The 21,381-nt window shown below is 39.7% G+C and overlaps 1 protein-coding gene across 3 annotated transcripts in view; it reads left to right on the forward strand.

Annotated features, from left to right (window-relative positions):
* The window catches only part of vps13b (vacuolar protein sorting 13 homolog B), a 399,448-nt gene that overhangs the window by 312,308 nt on the left and 65,759 nt on the right, over positions 1 to 21,381 (forward strand). For all 3 annotated transcript variants that reach the window (XM_028469709.1, XM_028469708.1, XM_028469710.1), the window contains exons 42-46: positions 5,640 to 5,836; positions 7,405 to 7,586; positions 12,125 to 12,345; positions 12,463 to 12,594; positions 18,468 to 18,629. In XM_028469709.1, the coding sequence (XP_028325510.1) occupies positions 5,640 to 5,836; positions 7,405 to 7,586; positions 12,125 to 12,345; positions 12,463 to 12,594; positions 18,468 to 18,629 (894 nt within the window). The remainder of the gene's footprint in view (positions 1 to 5,639; positions 5,837 to 7,404; positions 7,587 to 12,124; positions 12,346 to 12,462; positions 12,595 to 18,467; positions 18,630 to 21,381) is intronic.

Genomic DNA, 21,381 nt, shown 5'->3' on the forward strand with positions numbered 1-21,381 from the left:
GTGGAATGATGTCCAAGGGATAGTGGGGAACAGAATCCTGATGAAGCATCCACCTTTCTGCACCTGTAGAGTTTCTAAATGATGAAGGAATTAGGGTTTAAAGAGGGAAATGTGACTCATTCTCACCTTCTGTCTTCAGTGTGGTCCCCCTCTCTGAATCATACACAGGTGTTCTTGTTACTCGTTTGTCCTTTTCTTCATCCCTCTTTCCTTCTGCCCTACTGTGGTTATCCAAAGCTGAAGAAAAACAGAGTTTCCAACTGTCATTTCTTAGTAGCTACTCAGTTTGCAGAAACCCTTACAATCAAACATCCCGCCATCTGTTCTACTGCTGTTGCTTTCATGTCCCAACCAGTCTCTGCACTACCCATCGAAACCCATTCAGCCCATAATCATGCAACTTTCATTTGTGAACTGAGACAAACTGGAACTCCTGCAGATGCTGTGAATGTCATTGTTCCAGTTTCACATCCATGACACAGACTTGTGTTGTTAATCCAGTTTTTTTTTCCTCCCATTAATGGAAACGTGACCTTTTGCTGAGAGTAGCAATCTGCATGAAGTCAGTGGTGTGGATATTACTTCACTGAACCCTAAGGAACAAGGTGGTACTTATGCCAAGATAACTATTATTTTAGTGGGACATTGCTCTAGCAGACCTGCATTAGTCACAGCTAACGCAGTGTAATAAAAAAAGATCGTCCATGTGGTTAATTTGATATGGACTTCTTACACCTCATCCACCAAGAACTCCAGTCCCGGTGTTAACGTTACACAAAACCGCCAAATTAAAGAGTCAGTGTCAATTTGACATTGTGGGTCTATTCTTGATTTTCTACACTGATTCATATTAACATGAATTGGTCCACCTGAGACAGCAAAGTGGGAGTCATTTTCATTACATCTCCTGAATAAACATTTGCTTAAGCCAATGTAATTTCAGTCTCTGGACTGATAAGAGGTAGCAAGCAGTGGAATCTTTAAAAAAAAAAATACTGTATATACATCAGTAAAATAATACAAGACCTAATAGCAGGGATGATAGTGATAATACAAGTAATAGCAGACAAGATGATGGATGTGGCTTCTGACCTTGCTGGGGACAGTCTTCTGCAACAATGGCCACGATTACACAATGTTTTTTTAATTTGGAAATAATTATTCCCAATTAAATTATCCTGAATTAAAGTATTCTGCTTCGTATTTACATGGAAATAGTAATTCTGAATTGAGGTTTACATGGCCTCTGATTGGACAGGGGAAGAATGTGACGTATCAAGTCCATCGGGAACAACCACACAACAAACCTTTTTTTTCGGCTACAACATAGAAGAACACATAAGAGCTGTTTTCATTTTTATTTTGATTGTTATTGTTCAGCTGCTGCTTCAAAACTACAAACTGTGTCACTTTAGTCTGCTGAGCAGGAGAAGGCGATAGGAACTAATTGCTGGTAAATAAAGCCCTGGAAAACTCTGGAAAACAATAACCAGGAACAAATGTTTGCTCACTAGTCCGGGTGACCATCTTGGACTTTGTCGTCACTAGTGCGTCATCGCGGCAAGTCGCGCATGCGCAGAATGACCGGAATTAACTTAAAGCGGAATTAAGTGTTTACAAGATCGAGGAATTATTTAATTCAGAATTAGAATTGGAATAAACCAGCCACCTATTTTGGATTTAAATTTAATTTGGAATTACATTTGCATTCGGAATTGAGTGTTTACAAGGTCAGTTTAAAGAAGATTTAACTTGTAGTTAAAGTTTTGCTGTGTTCATAGTTTGGTCATTAAAGCTAGCCTAATTTTCTATTTTGTACATTTTTGGATACTTTTCTTGTTTAGTTGGTTGTAGATAGATAAATCTATAACATACTGGCAAAAAGACTGTTAGACAAGGAGAGCATATCCATGAACAGATGATGCTGCTAACTTGTCCACTCATACATTGTTGAGCATTTCCTTCATTCAAAAGAATGTATTATTTAATGCTCCCCGTGGAATGAAAGCACAGATAAAATGTTAGTTGTGTCCTCCCCTCATTCTAGCTGCCAGGGCTCCTTCACGTAAGTCTGAGGAAAAACACAGATTGGACACATCCAGCCAAGAGAATGTCAGCTATTCAGGGTTACAGTTTGTTTATCAGATAAGGTACACAGACAATCAGGCAACGGAAATGGACTCTGCCTAGCCTGTATCACAGGCTTGCACACATATGCACACCTGTGTATACACATATGTATACATGCATATTGTCTTTCATACGTGCAATTAGAATCCAAGTTCTTCCTAGAGAATATAAATACAATGTTACACTTGGGCCCAACTTTAAGCTAGTGCCAACACTTAATATGGCACAGACATTTCTTTTTTACATTTTTTTCTTCATTTTTTCTTCTTCAATCTCAAACATTTTTGCCTCAAAACTTGTCAATTTCATCCGCACCTATCTTTTCTGGCAAGAAGTGCAAGTCTATGTGGAAGTCACATGCAATGAGCCATTCAAATATATTCTACTGTATCATATATGTATGTGTACCTTATGTATCCACTTTGCGATGCCGTCATAGGTATAGGACAAAAAGGGGAAAAACATGTTTGGGGTTTTAGAAATGTAGCTCTGGGAATTCTCAGCAGAGATTCAGTGAGTTTCCGCTCCAGTGGCTCAGTGTTAGGGCTGCGGGTGCACTACTTTGTCAGGTGCAATTAGGAGAGGTTGAATCCAGGAAAACCTGTGAGACATTTTATGTATGATGTAAACCAGCCTTACGTCATCCCTTACAACGCAACACATGCAAATGCACAAACACTAGCATAAGCACAAGTTCCCCACATGCACATACACACACAAAAACCTGTTGACAGTTCTATTAATTTGGTGATTTTACAAGGTGATCTGTCTTATTGCAGGTTATCAAGTAGATCATTTTACATGTATAAACTCATACAAATGCACTAATTCACCATAGACATATGTCCATCCCTCACTGCCTGCATTCTTCAGGTGTGCTCCCAGGAGCTCTCTGCCACTTCTGATCCATCAGTAGCTGGTATTTGCAGGTGATTGTTGGGAACCTGAGAACCTGCTTCAGCTCACACAGGAGTACCAGACACATTTGTTATTTTTGGCACCGTGTGAAAGAAGAAAGTGGAGCCCAGGTTTCATTGCATTAGTGATCAGAATTTGCAAATTCCCAAAACCTGATTGTTACTCAGTATTGCCGTATATTCAATGTTAGCACACAATTGTAAAAAAAAACCCCAAAAAAAACATTTGATTAGAATGTAGCCATGTCATGTTGTAATGAGGATGAGTCATAATCTTGCTAGTGGTCTGCAATCAAAGCTGTGGCAAACTTTCTGCATTGACTAAAAGTTTGGGACAAGTATTGTGTGAGTAAAGTTCGGAATTGTAATGCATATATGTATTTTTTTTCTTCAAACACAGGGATTCCCTGTTTCTGCAATGGGTCAGAGAAGTACAGTTCCTTGATGACTTGCAGACCTGCAGTTGTTTCTGTGGTATGCAAGTCCAGACATTCAATAGGTGTCTCCTGGGCAATGATTAAGCCTTCCAGCCATTTTTGGTCTAAACACTTTTTTGTGTATTTGTTGTTTTCTGGACTGGACCTGCATCAGTTGTTAATGCTTATCTTAATGTGACACTCATGGGTTTGAATAAATATATCTGCTTTTGAATGCATATGAAGCCTCCAAGATCTACTTAATGTAATTTGCAACAGTTGTCTATTTCTCACTTGTCTATTCAGTAATTACACCATGGCCATACTTAATTTCTACTAGGGTATATTAGGCCAATTAGCCACATTTCACTGTGGCCCTGCCCACATGGAGACGGGTTGTACTCTAAACGGTCAAGTTTTTTATCGTTTACGCTTTGCGTCCACATGGCAATGAAGATTTGGAAACCGAATACATTAACTTCTGAAAACGGGTTTCAGAAGTTCTATGAACGTCAACTGCTGCAAGCGATCATGCCTTAGCCCAACCCCTCTCTTAACCCGCCTGCGTGAACCCCAACAACAACAACAGTAACAATGGCAACAAAGCAGCAGCTCTACCTCGTCGTCGGTCCACAAGCAAATCTCATATTATCTCTGTCTCCATCTCTTTCCTCTTTTCTTTTGTATGTCATGTTTTTTGGTAACACGAATTTTATGCGCATCCTTGGGTGTCTTCTTCCTCCGTATTAACGGCAGAGTAGACATCACAAGGCGTACTTATTTCAATGACTAGATCCTCCTGTACGTTCCAGTGTCATGCAACACAGCCTTAAAATCGTCTGGTGGTTCTCATTGTGACCAAATAAAGAAAAAATAGTAAAAACTTTCACTCCTAATCCAGACACGCTTGCTAATAGATGCTGCCTTTCTCATGTTGTCTTTTTCCCTGTTTTGATATATTTCTGTGGTAGCGTTACAACGCCACATAGAGGCCTGGTATGTTTATTACAGCATTTTCCGTCTTTTCGTGTGGACACACACCTAACCACCCAGTTTAGGGGAAAGCGTTTTGGTTTTGTCTCCATGTGGATGAGGCCTTAGCATTGTTTAAACTTCAAAGCCTATGACTTAGTTAGTGGCTGAACATGCTGATGCCTTGAGTGGTGACGAAACTTCAAAACCACTTTTTTTCTGAAAACAAATGTATCTGGATATAAAGTAAGGTTTTGGATTGATTTGTGTCCAACATTGAAATATTTTAGTCAAAATATTTCAATTTGCAGTATTTTGTTGTAAGATTGACAGCCCTCTATGGGTTGAAATCCGGCGATTACCATCATGTTTTGCTATTACGACCACAAACCACCACTGTTGGCCCTGTACCACTACATGGCTACCACTTAAACTTCATTGGCTCCACAGTCCCTAGATCCCAATCCAAGGACACAGGGCCCTTGTGACGTTGTGGAAGTAGCTAACAAATTTAGAGAATTAAGAAGAGATTACGGACCCTTTTCTTAATCCTGTAGTGGAAAAAGATGGCATTTTTAATAATAATTATCAAGTCTTTAGTTGATGATTTTGATTTATTTTTACAGCTCAAATTTATTCACACAAAACTGTTTGTAATTATTTAAACATTTTTGTTTTTCCCGTGTTTTACCTTTTTTCGATCATGACCCCATTTTGATATCAATAATTTATATTTATAGAACTAGGTTTTGATTATGTTTGAGGTCAGATATACAGTTAATATTTTTTTTTACTGCATTGTAGTTGAACTGGATTTATATTTCACAAAGTGAAAATATAGAAGTACAGTTGTTTAAGATTGTGTGTTTTAATTTAAAAAAATATATAGTGTCTTCTGAATAGATTTATTTCTATAGTTTTGATCATTTCTGGTCATCTCATGCCTGGGGTGGGACTAGAGTGACACTTTATTTGTTCATTTCTCACTCTCTTTCTCTCTCTCAAGTTCCCCCTGTAGTGCCATCGCATACCCCTAGGGGTACACGTACCCCCATTTGAGAAACACTGCTTTATAGCATCAGAATCAAATGTCATCCCATTTTGTCAACAAAAAGTTGAACTGATAAAGATATTAAATGAAAAACCCACTTTTATAATCCAAGTTTAACGTTGCTTTAATTTTGTCTTTGGTTTAAACTTTAAGGTACCGTGCTGTCTGGAGTACTGGGATGAGCTCCAGCAGGCCTTTGTTTCATATCGTGAATTCAGCCTGTCAGAAAGCTCTGCCTGCCAGCTGCAGCTGCCCAGCCTCAGCCTCAACCACCAGCAGAAGGAGCTGGTGGCCTCAGACCTGTGGAGGATAGTTCTCAACAATAACGGAGAAGGTGGAGATGAACAGAGGTGAGGGACAACTCCACTTCAGCGCTATCACTTTCTTTGAGTTTGTGGGTATTCCTAGCTGCAAGATGTTTATGGAACTGTAAGCTAGTGCACTGACTGTTGAGGAAAAACAGAGAGAGTAAGCGAGTGCACACATGCTGCTCAGCACAAAGAGCTAAAATGTGTCCCTCACCCCACATCTGGTGTGCAGGAGCAGGGAGCGGGCTTGGAAGGCGTTCAGATCGGCCTAATGAGATTTCCCAGCACACCAAGTGCCTGTCAGGGCCCATCCGGATTCCTTCCTGCTTACCTTGAGTGTATCTAATCGAGGGGGTGCTCACGGGAGGCAATAGGAGTCAAGCCCCCTTTGGGTTGTTTCAGGAATTCTTAGGCCCGGCTCAGGCAGGGCTGGGAAAAGCAGGGTTGAACTGTGCCTGCTCACTACTGGAACACCTCAAGGAGCATGTTCTCTCTCTCTCTCTCTCTCTCTCTTTCTCTTTCTCTTTCTCTCTCTCTCTCCCTCTCTCTCTCTCTCTCTCCCTCCCTCCATTGCTCTTTACTATATTTTACCACAATTTTGTTACACTCTAACCATTTTCTTTTCTCTCAATCTGCTTCTCAATTTTTCCTCATCCCACTCTATTTTCACTTTTTTCCATTTGGGAATTAGGGAAATTTTAGAAGAAGAAACTGGCCAAGTCCACATTCTGTGTGAAACAGACCAGTTATAGAACGTAGGAATACAAAAGCCTGTGCAAGAAAACGCTCTTTATTACTTTAGTGTAAAGCAAAATATACATCTGCCTTTAATTTCATTCATTCTTCAAACCCGTTTCCCCATTTTCTTTATGTTTGAATTATTTGTCTTTTTTCATCACCATTGACTTCCTTTTCTATACTCTCTCGTTTCATCTGCTTTACTTTAGTTTCCTGCAGAAAAAAAAAAATAATTTGGCTGCGCTGCCAACTGGAAGTAATGAAAATTGTCAACATATGATGCCTATCTTTTCAGGAGCACTATGCGGCACGACCATTTTGGGGATCTTGAGTGTTTCCTGTTAGTTTTTTTTTTTTTTATGGTGGATCACGGCAACAGCAAATTACAGAGCAAATGGTCATTCACTTCAATTACCTTCTATTCAACATCATCATCCACAACATGCTATTAATGTCTTTGGAGGGGTGCTCCAGGAAACAGCAGGCATAATAAGTACCTAACCTCTTCAAAGGATGAGGAAGCCCTCACCACATTGTTGTCTCTTCTCCTTCAGTTTCTCCCCCTGAGTAAATGCAGTGTTTGTGCACTGATGAGTAAAGATGTCACATTTGAAGACAAAAAGAATAGAAAAGTCTGCTGCTAATGCCCCATCATAACAAAAACACAATAGGTTTCCAGCACTGCATTGTTTACTGTCCTGTATTGAGATAGAATTTTTTTGTGAAAAGTCTAATATAATCCCAGAATCATTGATTTATTCAGTTTAAAGAAATAAGAAGAAAGTAAAGTAACTTTTGTACTGACAGATGTAACCATTAATGTAATTTAAACCAGCATTGATCAGTCTGATGGGTATTTTCTGCCCCTCCAGCTCCGACAGTGATTGTGGGTCTCATCTACACTGTGATCAGTTAGTGTCTCCAGTGGCTCTGGCAGCGTGCACTCGAGTGGACTCCTGCTTTGCTCCCTGGTTTGTGCCCTCCCTAGGAGTGTCCCTACAACTAGCACATCTGGAAGTTCATCTCTGCCACCACCTGGAACAGCTGGGCACAGGTGGGATACAGGATACCAAAAATTTGGAGTGTTTGGTATTCTCTGGAAGTGATTTCATTGAACATGGGGATTAATTTCCCATTTTTCTTTGAGTTTTCTGTCAGACAGTCCATTGTAAATTTCACACTCTGCATTACCTGCCTTTTGCCGCTCGAATAACCATAGGTGGAAAGATTACTGAAATATTCTCCTCAAGTAAATGTGCCACTGCTTGATTGAAAATTTATTAAGTACAAGCAAAATTACTGGTCTAAAAATGTACTTAAGTAAAAATTAGACGTAGCTTGTTTAAAATGTACCGTACTTACAGTAAAAGTAACTTTTTGAATGGTGTTGGGATTCTTTCGGATTAAAGTTATTGGTTTTATTTAAGTGTCTATTTTTACGGTTGCCATACAAACAACCCCCGGTGCTATTGATACGGTTACCGAAGTACAAGTACGTAGCATTTTACGGTTAGGTTTAGGGTTAGGTTATAACCCAATCTCACAACAATTTTTAGAGTTAGGGTTAAGGTAAGGTTTAGTCTTAATCACGCAACCTAAACTGACCAGTGACCAGTGACGTGCCGTGAGCACTAGGGTTGGGAAGGCAGGGCGTTCCAAATCGAGACCACCAATGTTAACACCAATGACAATTTCATATGTTTCTGCTGGCAAGTGTTAATTCAATTCAATTCAACTTATTTGTATAGCACAATTTACAACAAAGTCATCTCAATGCGCTTATCAAAATGGAAAATTCAAAATAAGAAAGAAAAAAAACCCAACAATATCCACATGAACAAGCATTTAGCCATCTAACAAAATAAATGTCATAAAACACCATTAAAGAAACTTAAACAATTATTTCATATAGCCTCCATATTCTCCAGTGACGTGCCGTGACCACTAGGGTTGGGTAGGCACGTTGCAAATCGAGACCACCAATGACAATTTCATATGTTTCTGCTGTCAAGTGTTAATTCAATTCAAATCAATTTTATTTGTATAAAGCAATTTCCAACAGTCATCTCAATGCGCTTATCAAAATATAAAACTCATAATAAGAAAGAAAAAACCCAATAAGATCCACATGAACAAGTGTTTAGCCATCTAACAAAATCAACATCATAAACACCATTAAAAAAACATGAACAATTATTTAATATAGCCTCCATACTCTCTAACAAGATATATCTCATGACACGGCAGCACATCTGTTGTTTGTATTGGAAACGCGGAAAAAATGACAACTTAGAACAGCCTCAGTGAGGAGCATCCACAAAGTCAATCCTTCCTTTTGTTCCATTCACTGTGAAAAGTATGAAATATTTTCTGACCTTACCTTTGCTGAAGCTCTGGTAACTCAGGTGTTGGTCTCCATCTTTTAAAAGCTGTCGTTTTTCCTCAAAACAAAGTTTCTCTATCATCTATAGCGCTGTCATCCACACTGTAGTGTTATCCCGCCCACTAGCTAGAGAACGTAGCAGCAGCGGTCACGTGATATCAATTCACTAATGTACTGTGAACTTACGTATAGCATTTAGCATAGCGCAGTTACGTGCAAAGGCAGCTCTCTACACTGCCTTTTTACGTATATGGTTGTCATCTTGGGGAACTGACTGCGCATGCGCAAACACGTAAAATCACGCAATGAGAACGGAGGCAGAGGTGCAACGTGCCTTTAGGAGGGGGCGTGGCCTCCCTCTGCCTTACAGCGGAGTAAAAAAAAAAAGACAACTGTTCCAGGAAATAGCGCTGTTTAGTAATTTGGGCTATGAAACGCACAAAATGCGGACACGTTCAAACTTATAGGTAATGTAGGCTATTGGAAATGGAAAAATGAATAATTTATAATTATATGATAATTAAAAAAAAAAAAAAAATTATAATTAAGTAATCAAAATATCAATTCACCCTTGGGTAGGCACTGCCCACCTTGCCTACCCTGACGGCACGTCACTGATATTCTTCCAACAAGAGATATATCTCATGACACGGCAGCGCATCCGTTTGTGTTGGAAACACAGAAACACGAAGAAAATGACAACAACAACAACAACTCAGAACAGCCTCAGTGAGGAGCATCCACAAAGTCGATCCTTCCTTTCACTGTAGAAATATTAACAATTTTCTGACCTTACCTTTGCTGAAGCTCTGGTAACTCAGGTGTTGGTCTCCCATCTTTTAAAAGCTGTAGTTTTTCCTCAAAAAAAAGTTTCTCTATCGTCTCTAGCGCTGTCATCCTGACTGTAGTGTTATCCCGCCCACTACCTAGAGAACGTAGCAGCAGCGGTCACATGATATCAATTCACTAATGCACTGTGAACTTACGTATAGCATTTAGCATAGCACGGTTTTGTCCAAAGGCAGTGTAGAGAGCTGCCTTTGGACGTAAATGGTTGTCATATTGGGGACCTTACAGCGGTTAGGAAATAGCGATGTTTAGCGACTTGGGCTATGAAAACCACAAAATGCTGACACTTTCAAACTTATAGGTTCTGTAGGCTATCGGAAATTGAAAAATAAATTATTTATAATTATATTGTAATTAAAACAAATAATCAAAATATCAATTCACCCTTGGGTAGGCACTGCCTACCTTGCCTACCCTGACTGCATGTCACTGCCAATGACTGACCTATCACGTGACCTAAAACGGCCAAATAGGAGTGCTGCGTACGGATAGAATGTCGATATATTGATACGACAATCGTACAGATAGCCACTGCCTATATTTAAAGGAAAAACTAATCAAATTCACACATCAAATGAGTGACATATCAGAGATGACTAAAGATGTAACTAATATTATAATAGTGGAAGGTACACCTCTACTACAGTCAATTCCTGTTAAATGGACCTTTCAGACAAACTGTGGTGATACCGCAGAGACAACTTTATTGTTTACATAGTTGGTCATTACATTTTATCCTTATTTGCATTCAAGCAGGCAGTGACTTTTTTCAGCCAATACACAATGGCTCTCATTTATCAACCTTGCGTGAAAACGGGTTTATGAAACATTTGTAAAGAGACAGTGAGAACCAAAAGTGGCTTATGCCGCGGCACAAATAAAAGCACAAAAAAAAAGTTTTTGTTGTGTCACAGCCCAACAAGAAAAACTGCTGCGGCAGAAGCCACTTTTAGTTCTCGACCCTACTGCATTTGTATTTATCCAATCCCAGCGCACCAGTGATTGGGTGTTGATATTTGAATTTCATCGTCATTAACATGTTACGCCCTCAAATATTCCAGGTTCGGAGGCCCCACCCACTGAGGTCAAACAAACATTGGCAAAGAAATAAATGATTCACCTACACATTGTTGTGCAAAACAGGTTAAAATTATGTCACACACTTCCTCTGTGTATATATATATATATATATATATATGACAGCGTTCCCACGCTAGTCCAACACAAAGCCGAAGCAGCGCTCCTGTGATTCGTGTCCTTGTTGCTTACTGTTAAACCTATGTGCTCCTGTCTGGTATCAGTGTTTTACCAGTAAGTTTATTAAAGAAAAACCAAAAAAGTGCAGGTATCGGTAATAACGTGGGCTTTTTAGAATTATTTTTTTAATTTTGTTTTGTTTTAATTTTGCTGTGATCTGTTCTGAAAGTATGTCTGGTTGTGCTTAAATGACAGCTGAGGCTAGTTTAATACTTTATTTTCAGAGTCAGTCAGATTTTGCTGTGCTGCAGCACAAATCCACACACTCAGGTTTGCGTACACTAAGAGATTTGATCATAGTATACGATCATGTCACAATTGATTAATACCAAAGCTTGCGTGAATTTGGTCGAGCGCACGTCATACGCTCAGATCTGAACGTGCGAACGGTTGATAAATGAGGGCCAATTTTTGTCACACTAACTCAAGCATGTTAGAGCACGCACAACACACACACTAATAATGACAATAATGAACAAAATAAAACACAAAAAAATACTTCAGTAAAATACTCGTTTAAAGACCCACTCCGGTCCTTTGTGTGTCTGTACCTGGCTACAGCGAGTGTAGCACAAGCTGCTGCCACCCTGTCTTTTTCTGAGTGCTTTCAGTGGTGCGCAGTGAGCTGTGTGACGGCAGTATCAGAGAGCAACGCTGCTGCAGGCTGCTCAATGTTTGGAAATATGTGCACCGGAAATGCGGCGTGCGCATTTCTTTTTTTAATGCCAATATTTTTACTCTGTATCAGATGCATATTAAAATGTAACTTAGTACAATGCTTCCAAAAAACCATACTCAAGTAAAAGTAGTGAAAGTACTGATTTTTGGTACAAATACTGTAACACAAGTAAATGTAATGTGTTACTTTCCACCTTTAAGAGTTTGATGGGCAGACTACACTAAAACCAGCCTGTTTGGGTATTTGATCAATGTTCTTTGAATTAGTTGTTCACACACATCAGACGTGTTGACTCTAAACTAGAGGACAATCCCAGACCAATGTTTCCATTCATAAAGAGGAAATGAGTGTGTACTGGATTTGACTATGTGTGAAATGTGTCGGTGTTTTGAAAAAGTTTAAAGGAAATATCTCTCTCATCCAGCTCCAGCCCAGCAACTTCATCCCTTCCTGCCAGACAGGAAGTTGCCTCAGGAACAAGAGTTCATGGTGGTCGGTTCTCGGGAGCCAAGAGTCTTCTTGCGGCAATGGAACAACGTACTTCGACTTTATCAGGAGTTCAACTTTTACACACAGCTTGAGTGCAAGTTGCTGGAGTACCGGAACCTAACACACCTTCAACTTCTCCATCCCTGTGTACTACAGGTAGAGCTCAGCTATCTGTACCCACATGTTTTATTATGCTCCGTCCAATTGTCCATTTAATAGAAACACATCCATCGTTCATTTGTAATTGGATCCTTTGTTCAAAATATGTTCCAGGGCCAGGCTGCTGCCACTCACTGCCCACAGGGCTCATCTTTGGATCTAAATGTTTTTGTAGATCCAGTCTACCTCAACATCAGCCAGTATGCCATCCACACAGTGGACGTTGCCCTGCACAGCTGGAATAAGGTAACAGTGAGTTTAGACTGCAACATGCTTTACATGTGTACGTGTGTTTAAATATAATCGTATTACAAATCAGGGGCTCAATCTAACGGCACAAGAGGCATTGGTTAAAATAAGGTCTGAGCTTTTTGCTTTGGAGAAACCAGTGGCCTACCATGCATTTTTCTCCTAGGACTATAATGATGTCCAGTCCAATTATTCTCATCCTAATACCATCACTAAAAAGTCATTGCAAAGCAAATGGACAGAACTAAAAGTCAACCATATGACACACACACACACACACACACACACACACACACACACACACACACACACACACACACACACACAAATAGTAATGCCTTGTAATTGATCCGTTACCATGACATAGTGCCTTAACTTCTGTGCATAAATTAAAAGGGTTTATTGATGAGATTAAAGTACACCCAAACCCACTTTTTTCTGCTGAATACGTATATGATTAGGTATGAAATGATGTAGTTTATTGAACCTAGTCCCACTCTACACTTTTTAGTCTCCAAATGTAGTGTTTTTAGTTGTAAAATGTGAGAGTGAATGTCCTCTATGAGTTGAACGCAGGCTATTACATTTGAATTTTGCTATTGGCCAAATTAGATTAGTGACGTCTTTGCTTCTCGGTGTTGTCATTAACTGTCACCGTTAGCCCCACCCCTCCTATAAAATATTAGCCTTCAAATTAACCTTGATTGACAGCTCCACGCGGACTGCGTTCAGTTACAGTGATGTTAGTGGGTCTGTGCTTCTACAAAAAGCTGATTCTGGTCTAATCAGTGGAATTATCAAGCTATGTGTGTATGTACAGCCACATTGTGTGCGTATCCCCGTCTGTCTCTGCGTGTACGCTGACATGCTTATACTACTTAAAGATTAGATTATACCTGGGCTTGCGCCTTTATTGGTCATATACTGTATGTTATTACAGATATGAAATTTGTTCTCTGCTTTTAACCCACCCCTAAGGAGCAGTGGGCAGCCATTTTTGCAGCGCCTGGGGAGCAGTTAGGGGTTAAGGGACTTCTAGCTTTGTGGCCGTCTTCAGGATGTGTAAGTGTGTGTGAGAGTTGGTTTTCCGGGGTTCATGGCTGGAGAGCAAGGGCTGTTTGCCTGTGCATGCTAAAGTGTCTGTAGGCTTGTGTGTGCCTGTGATTATAGGAGTTGAGCACAGCACTGCACGCCGGTGTGCACCCGGTTGCTGTGAATGGGCGTGTCCTAACTGCTGAAGGAGCAATGCCCATTATCGAGCCATCTTTTAAAATTTTTGCCCTAGTGACATGTCAGCAAAAAACCTGGGGGTGTAAATACACTTTAAAAGATCATTCATAAATGTATGTACAGTGTCATTTAACAGTGTGTATTGCAGGTGAATTTATCTTTCCTGTGTGTCACTTACCTTTAGAGACTCAGCTGCAGTACAGTTCTTTTTTTGCCAGAAGAAGTATCAGCTAAGTCAACTAACTAAAAAGTGGGTTTTATGAGTTGTTTTGGATCCATGACAGTGGTTGGACCATTTACAGGATAGAGCTGCTTTTCTTTTTTGGTGTAAAGTCAGAGAGAGGATACAGCATGTCTGCTTTCAGCCTGACACCATGGCCCTCGTCATCCCTGGGTTCTCAGCTCTCAGCACTGCCTCTGGTAGCCAGTGTTTTTGTGTGAAGTTATGCCCATACAAACATGGTAAAACATAAGTTGTGACACCTGCCAAGACTTCATCTGGCCCCTGTTCTCCACCCAATAGTCTATTCCATACGCACACGCATGCACGCACACACACAGCTAGAGAGGCCTGTCATGGCTCTGCTACGCTCAGCTGTGCTGACTCATTCTAGCCTCAGGAAACATGGTTTTACATGCATGTAGGAGACTGACTGCCAGGTACAATAGTAATTGCTTGTTTTTTCTAAGCAACAGCTGTGTGCTTTTACTTTCAGTACATTAATCATAATTTATCTTTAAACATGAATAAATGGTGATTGTTGTCAGTAGTTTTTTAGTATTTTGAATCAATGATTATTCAAAAGGTCTTTAGTTGGCTGTTTTAATTTTTTTTACCCCATCTATACTGGATTATTCCCATTTCTTATTTTAATTTAAGCCATAATTAGGAACTTGGAGCCCAATTGGTGTCTTAATGAATCAGAATCAGATATACTTTATTTATCCTAGGAGGGAATTTCCTTTTTTACAGACGCTCCAGAATATTTTGAGAGAAAAGACGAAATGCTAAAACAAGGAAGAAAAGAAAAGAAAACGTACATAATTACATATAAGACTGTTAATTGAATAGGGATTAAATACAAGTTCACACTTCCAGGAAAAAATAAATTAATTAAAATATTGCAAATGTACAAATATGCAAATATAATACAGATAAATGCAAGTATAGTACAGTGAGCCATCTACTAACTGCAATGTTAAACTCCACAGGCAGGAATATCACAATGTACCTTAACTATAATGTTTTGGACACGTTTGTGTATATTTACGGTATTATCTATGCCCAGCATGATCACTTATCATTGGTTGTATGAGTCGTGAGACATTTGATAGTTGATGTGCTTTCAGAATAAAGTACTGTACCTGTCCTCAAAATATGACTTTGAAACTTCACTCACATGTTCAGTGGTATGGGGTTTTTTGCAGTGATTAAGCAGCTGTATTGTTCTGATTGATCTAAACAGCAGCAACCTTGTAACTTGTAGAGAACCTTTTTTTAACTGCCTCCAGCTTTCAGCACTTTGCTTAACACAAGGGGAAAACACACTATAATTATAAGGCAAATGTGCTGCATGTGGCTATGGTGGTTCTGGAGAGGAAGGGGTAGAGAGAGGTCAAGTACAAAGAAGAAAAGGCACGTCAACATCAGAGAATGAGAAAACATTTGATTGTTTGACATTGTTTCCATTTGGTTGGGTGGGGAGTACTCCTTGAAACTAAATCTTGGAGGGTGAGAAAAGCTCAATGGGTTCAATCAAGAGCTGGCCATCTATTTGACCAGTGCATGAAAACATACAGAAAAAAAAATGTACCCTAGCCCAAGACCAGTCTCTGTCTTATGTAACTTTACTACAGTTAAAGCTCCAAACACCAGGCCCAATAAACTAGAGAACAAGAACAAAATCATTTCTGCTTAGTAGTAATGAACAAATGTGTTGCCGTGGCTTGTAATCTACTCATTTCTTTGATATCTCTCTTTTTTGTTTGTCATTTGTCATTAAAAATTACAAGTATCTATGAAATGATTGTTGTCTGCCCTAATACATGCTAGCAAGTGCATTAAGTTATTCTTTCTTAACTTGCTTGTACAGCGTTTTAGGTCCTCCAAAGGTTCTGTGCTCATTTCTATTCGACTTCATGGGTGAAGGTATAAACGACTGGAGAAACATTTTTGCTCACTCTTTTTTTTATCCCCGACAGCTCCATGTGACTCTAACCTCAGTATCTCACCACCATAACCTCAGGCCCCTTGCCTCCATTTTCAATTCCTGGTCCCTAACCCCACTCCATCTATTCACCCGCCCACCCCACACCCCCCACAGGCCCCTAACCCCAGGGAAGTGGGTTTGGTGAAAAGCCACACAAAAGCCCAGTAGTGTTTCCACACTCAGCTTTCTCACAGAAGGTTCACAGGCTGTTACATGTGCAACTGACTCAACAGGAATGTTCCTCTTTTATTTGTTGTGGTCCTGATCATATTTGAGCTAACTTTAGCTTTCCTTTTTGCACTCATATAGACAAAAGTCAAATATTGGCTGTTGGTCTGGGGTCATTAGTGAACAACTGGCAAATCAATGAGATGAATTTGATTATATGTGATATATATAAGCTTCCACTGTTATTTCCATGGATACTTGTTGCAAGTGTTTTGCTCTTATCCATTTGGAATACATTTTAGATATGTTCATTCATAAGTGTGCCACTCCATGCAGATGTGAAGACAGGTAATAGTATCTGGGAAATCAAAGAACTTAATCACTATAGATTTCTGTGTAAATACCTTTGCGTTAATATTAGCCCTCTATAACTTTCAAGATGGGTAGAAAGTGAGTATGATGAGTGCTTGAAGTTGCCCTCGTGTGTGTGTATCACGTTGCCCCATGAATGTGCACAGAAAGATGATACCATCAAAGAACGGGCTTAGTGATGGCATTTTGAGTAGGCAGCAGGAAGTTTGTAAATCGCAATGTCACATTTGCAAAGGCAGTAGAGATACTGTTCCACTATAAAAGTGGAAGTGGATTTTATCCCACAGACGCAGCTGTCCCATCTATATTTTGCTGCCTGTACGTCTCATTCATTCACACATCCCTACATGCACACACATCTATGACCAAGCGATCTATTAATGGTGTAATTATACCCATCAACAACCGCAAGACCCTATACGTGCTTGGCAGCCAAACTCTGAACTTTTATTGCCAACCTCCTTAAACCATCAACTTTCACCACCACCCACTCACTATTGTATAGAGCAAGCAAGAGGAGTCTGTCTTTTGCTGAGCAGTTGTTGTGAGACTGTGTGATTTAAAAGTTAAAGAGGTGTGTATAAGAAAGATCCTATTAGTATTTGGACAGATTTCAAGTTAAACTTCATCCCCACATTGTCTTTCCCACATGTGGTCTGTTTTGAAATACTGTATTTGAATCCTTGCATGCAAGCAATTTGACACACTCCATTCTGTCTCTTTGTTAAATCAGTGTTTTTGATAACTGTGTTCTCTTGCATGCAAAGGGAGAACATCATCATGTGACTTGAATGACTGTTCAGGCTTTCTCAATTACCTGTGCCTTCACAACCCTGAACCTCAGATAGTTTAAAAAGAAAAATAAATAATAATTGGCCTCTCTTTGTTTTAACACGGGAAAATGTTGTAAAAACAATATATACAGACAGGGCTGACGTTTAAAATGACTAAACATCTCAAAGGCTGTTAATCATCTCATCAAAAAGCATTTACTTGCTGAGAAAGAGATAGAATGAACACTTGATTTTTTTGAAAGAAGTCACTTGAAGGTTTTATGAAGGCTTGGGGTATATATATATATATATCAACTATTTGGTGTTGTTTCAAACCAAGATCTAGACCCGGGGTCCTCAACTGGTCTCATCCTGGGACCCACATTTTGCCACGGTCATTAAATTGTGAGTCGCGACCCACTTTCTTAGAATTCAACCAATTAAATTTAGTTTTTTTTTTTTTTTTTTAAATAGCTGCTGAAAACACACATACATAACTTTTTTTTTTGTTTTTTTAATAAATCTATATATTTTCTTGTGCAACATGCATTTCACACCATGCCTGTCAAAAGAAAAGTTTCTTTCAAAGTCCAACATGAGAGACATTAAGTATTTATTATTATTATTATATTATTATTATTATTTTTTTTTTTTTTGCCTTATTTGCACATGCTGACTAAGGTCAACACACTATAGGTAGTGCAATCTGTTTAAGACAGCAATGCATGTTTGATGATTGCAACTAAATAAATGAATATATTTTATTGCATAAATGTGACCATCACCAGCCCTCCCTAAGGAAGAGTAAGAAACACTTTATTAAAGGGAGGATATAAAAGAAAGATAGGGCAGTGTTACACCTAGGTGAGGAGGAAGGGAACAGGGAAGATGGAGTCAGGGTGGGTATTAATTTATTTTTGACCAGCTCTTCGTGACTCACCCAGTACAGGTCTCGACCCACCAGTTGAGAATCGCTGATCTAGACAACTGTTTTCTTGCTATTATGTATCATGGGGTAATTCTGTAAATGCACACTTACAGTACAGTGTCATATGCTACTGACTTGTATGTTGTTGACGAGCCTTTTCCTTACATCCATCATGCACTTTTCTGACAGAATGGGAACCCAGAGGCAGAGGAGCAGATCTACACCCACTACGTAATCTGTAACGACACACATGAAACTCTGCGCTTTGGCCAGGTGGACACTGATGAGAATGTGCTACTGGCCAGCCTCCACAGCCACCAGTACAGCTGGAGGTCCCACAAGTCTCCACAGGTAGAGGACACACACACACGCACGCACACAAACCTCAAAATAGCTAAATATGTACAGTATGTTGTTTTGGTGATACACATCAACATTGATATCAACTCTATTAAAGTTAAAACAATACTTTGTGCTCATGTCAAAGTTTCTGAGCATTTCTACGTGAAAAATACACACATGTACAACACATACCATACATTCAAACACATTATCAATACACAAATACAAAACTTATTGACTGAATCATTAAAAATCTCATTCTTACAGAAAGACAAGCACACTCACAGTCATGAGTGCACAATGACTGAATATGTTTCCGTCCGCGTTCTCAGACAGTGCCCTGACAGCATTGTTAAAGAAGATTGATTATATTTAACCCTTTGTGGTTTCGAGGTTGAGCGGAGGGTGGGCTAGCGATCAGTGGCATGTGTGTGTTTGGTGCGCACATGTTTCAGGACCTCCATGTATTGCACGGCGAGTGTGAGAAAGTCAAGCTTGAGAAAAGACATGGCTATAATTGCTCGCAGTAAGTCAGTAAGTCAAGTTGTATTAATCATCGAGCATAGTTAATCTGAGCTCTTACCTCACTCTCGATTGTGCACACACACAGACACACACACACAGAACTCACTCTCCCTCTCACACATACACACACACACACACAGAACTCTCCCTCTCTCACACTATGGAGGGTGAATCCATTCTAAATTAATGTGCACCAGTCTAACGCACGCGTACCTGCCAGCCTAACTTTCACTAAACTTACCTAATTTAAGTAGTATGGGCAGGTGTGGCGTGAGTGAAGCTATAGCGATCAAGTGACCTTCACTATCGATCACCATCTGTGTGACATGTAAACACTTAGAAAAAATAGTTAGGCGCTTACGCGCGCAGGTGTGTACACGCGTGCACGTCAGTATGTGTGTGTGAGTGTTGTATCCTGTCCAATCACAGCAACGATCTGACTCAGAGCGTAACACTACAGTCACTACCACTCTGTGGACGGGTGTCGTGACACAGACTGTAACTGGACTAAATGGTGGTCCATTATACACACACACTCACACTTACTGACTTGCACGTGTGTACACGCCTGCATGAGTAAGCGCCTAATATTTTTGTCACGTAGACGGTGATTGATAGTGAAGGTCACCTGATCGCTATAGCTTCACTCACGCCGCACCAGTGTCAACATGTGACTGATATACAGTATTTATGTTTGTTAGGTGCACATCCAGGTGTAGAGTAGGTGTGCATACATTTTAATGCGTATGCACATTAAAGCGTCTGCAGACGTGTTAACACATCTGCAAGCACACATGCAGACGTGACTTGTGCACTGTGCCCGTGTACCCATTCTAAGTCTATGGAAAATGTAGATCAGACGTGCAGACACAGGGTATGCGGTCGTTTACATGTTCGTTGGACTGGTGCGCATGAATTTAGAATGGATCCACCCTCCATACTCACACACTCACACACACACACACAGACATGCTTTATAATTGGTCAACTGGCATATTGACCAATCAGCGATCAGAACTTCATCTTTGAAGTAGGTCCAAATAACATCTGTGTTATCAAGGATATTTGTCATTAATGTCCAAGTGGACCAACAGTCATCATAGATGAAGAATGTGATTCCAAACTGGTTGTGGTATGTGTTTTTACATCATGTGTAGTGTTTGATGGAGGAGGACAGACAAATAAAAAATAATGCAGCATTGCCAAGAACATCCTGGTAAATGTAATAATACTTTAAAAAAAACAAAAACTGCCAATGTGTCCAGTTATATAAATAGTACCTGATAAGAGAAAGATGTTTATTTAATGGTAACTTCTGGAAATGTGTTTTTTTTAGCTTTTACAAATCAGTCTCCTGTCATAGCAGTCTCAGGAGGATGAAGAGTATTGAGTAAAGATAGCAAAGCATTATTATCTAGACCTCCCTGTTCTTTCCACTTCTACCTGTTGACCAGAATTTCACCTTTTTCATAGTTCTATTTATAATCTCTCTCATATGTAGTCATACGCTTCTTTTACCCAAAGATAGATTTAGCTGATAATGCTCCTGACATTAATAATAATTTTAAAAAAAAGATACTCTGATTTATCACACTGAATATATTAAACATGAACCTCAACTTCAACACTACATTTGTGTCTTTACTACTCATTTTTGTCCTTAAACTTATTCAGTATTCTTGTGTACTTTTGTTCTTCTCTATTTTCAACTTGCACTATTGAGATTCATTGAGATTCTCTGGCTAGATTATCAGTAAACACTTTTCAGTTTGGGACCCACACTGCAATTACAGTAGCTGACTAATAATGGAACACACTAATACTACACATACTGTAGTTATCTGCATACTTACTTTCCATGCACAGAAGGGACCCCACAAGACACAAGCCAACACACAAGTCATGCCTCACACCCTCATCCCTAGGCCAGCAGAATTACAGTGCACTCCCCTGAGGTTGGCTTGGCCCACACCTCTTTCCTGCCGTAACTGTTCTTCAGCAGCTTGTTGACATCAGTAGACCTGGACAATCTCTGGCCTTCACACTGTGTGTGGTTACATTTGGTCATTTTTCAAAAGACTGTCTAACAACAGTTTCCTGGGTTGGTCTTTGACCACATGTCTTAACGCTGCAGTATGTAAATTCCTCCCTCTGCTCCCTATTTCGAACCGAAACTTAACCTCCCATACCGGTATCTTTGTGAACGCTCTTAGTGACTTTTTTCTCAATAGACACT

Source organism: Gouania willdenowi, chromosome 16 (genome assembly GCF_900634775.1).
Source record: "Gouania willdenowi chromosome 16, fGouWil2.1, whole genome shotgun sequence".
NCBI lineage: Eukaryota > Metazoa > Chordata > Actinopteri > Blenniiformes > Gobiesocidae > Gouania > Gouania willdenowi.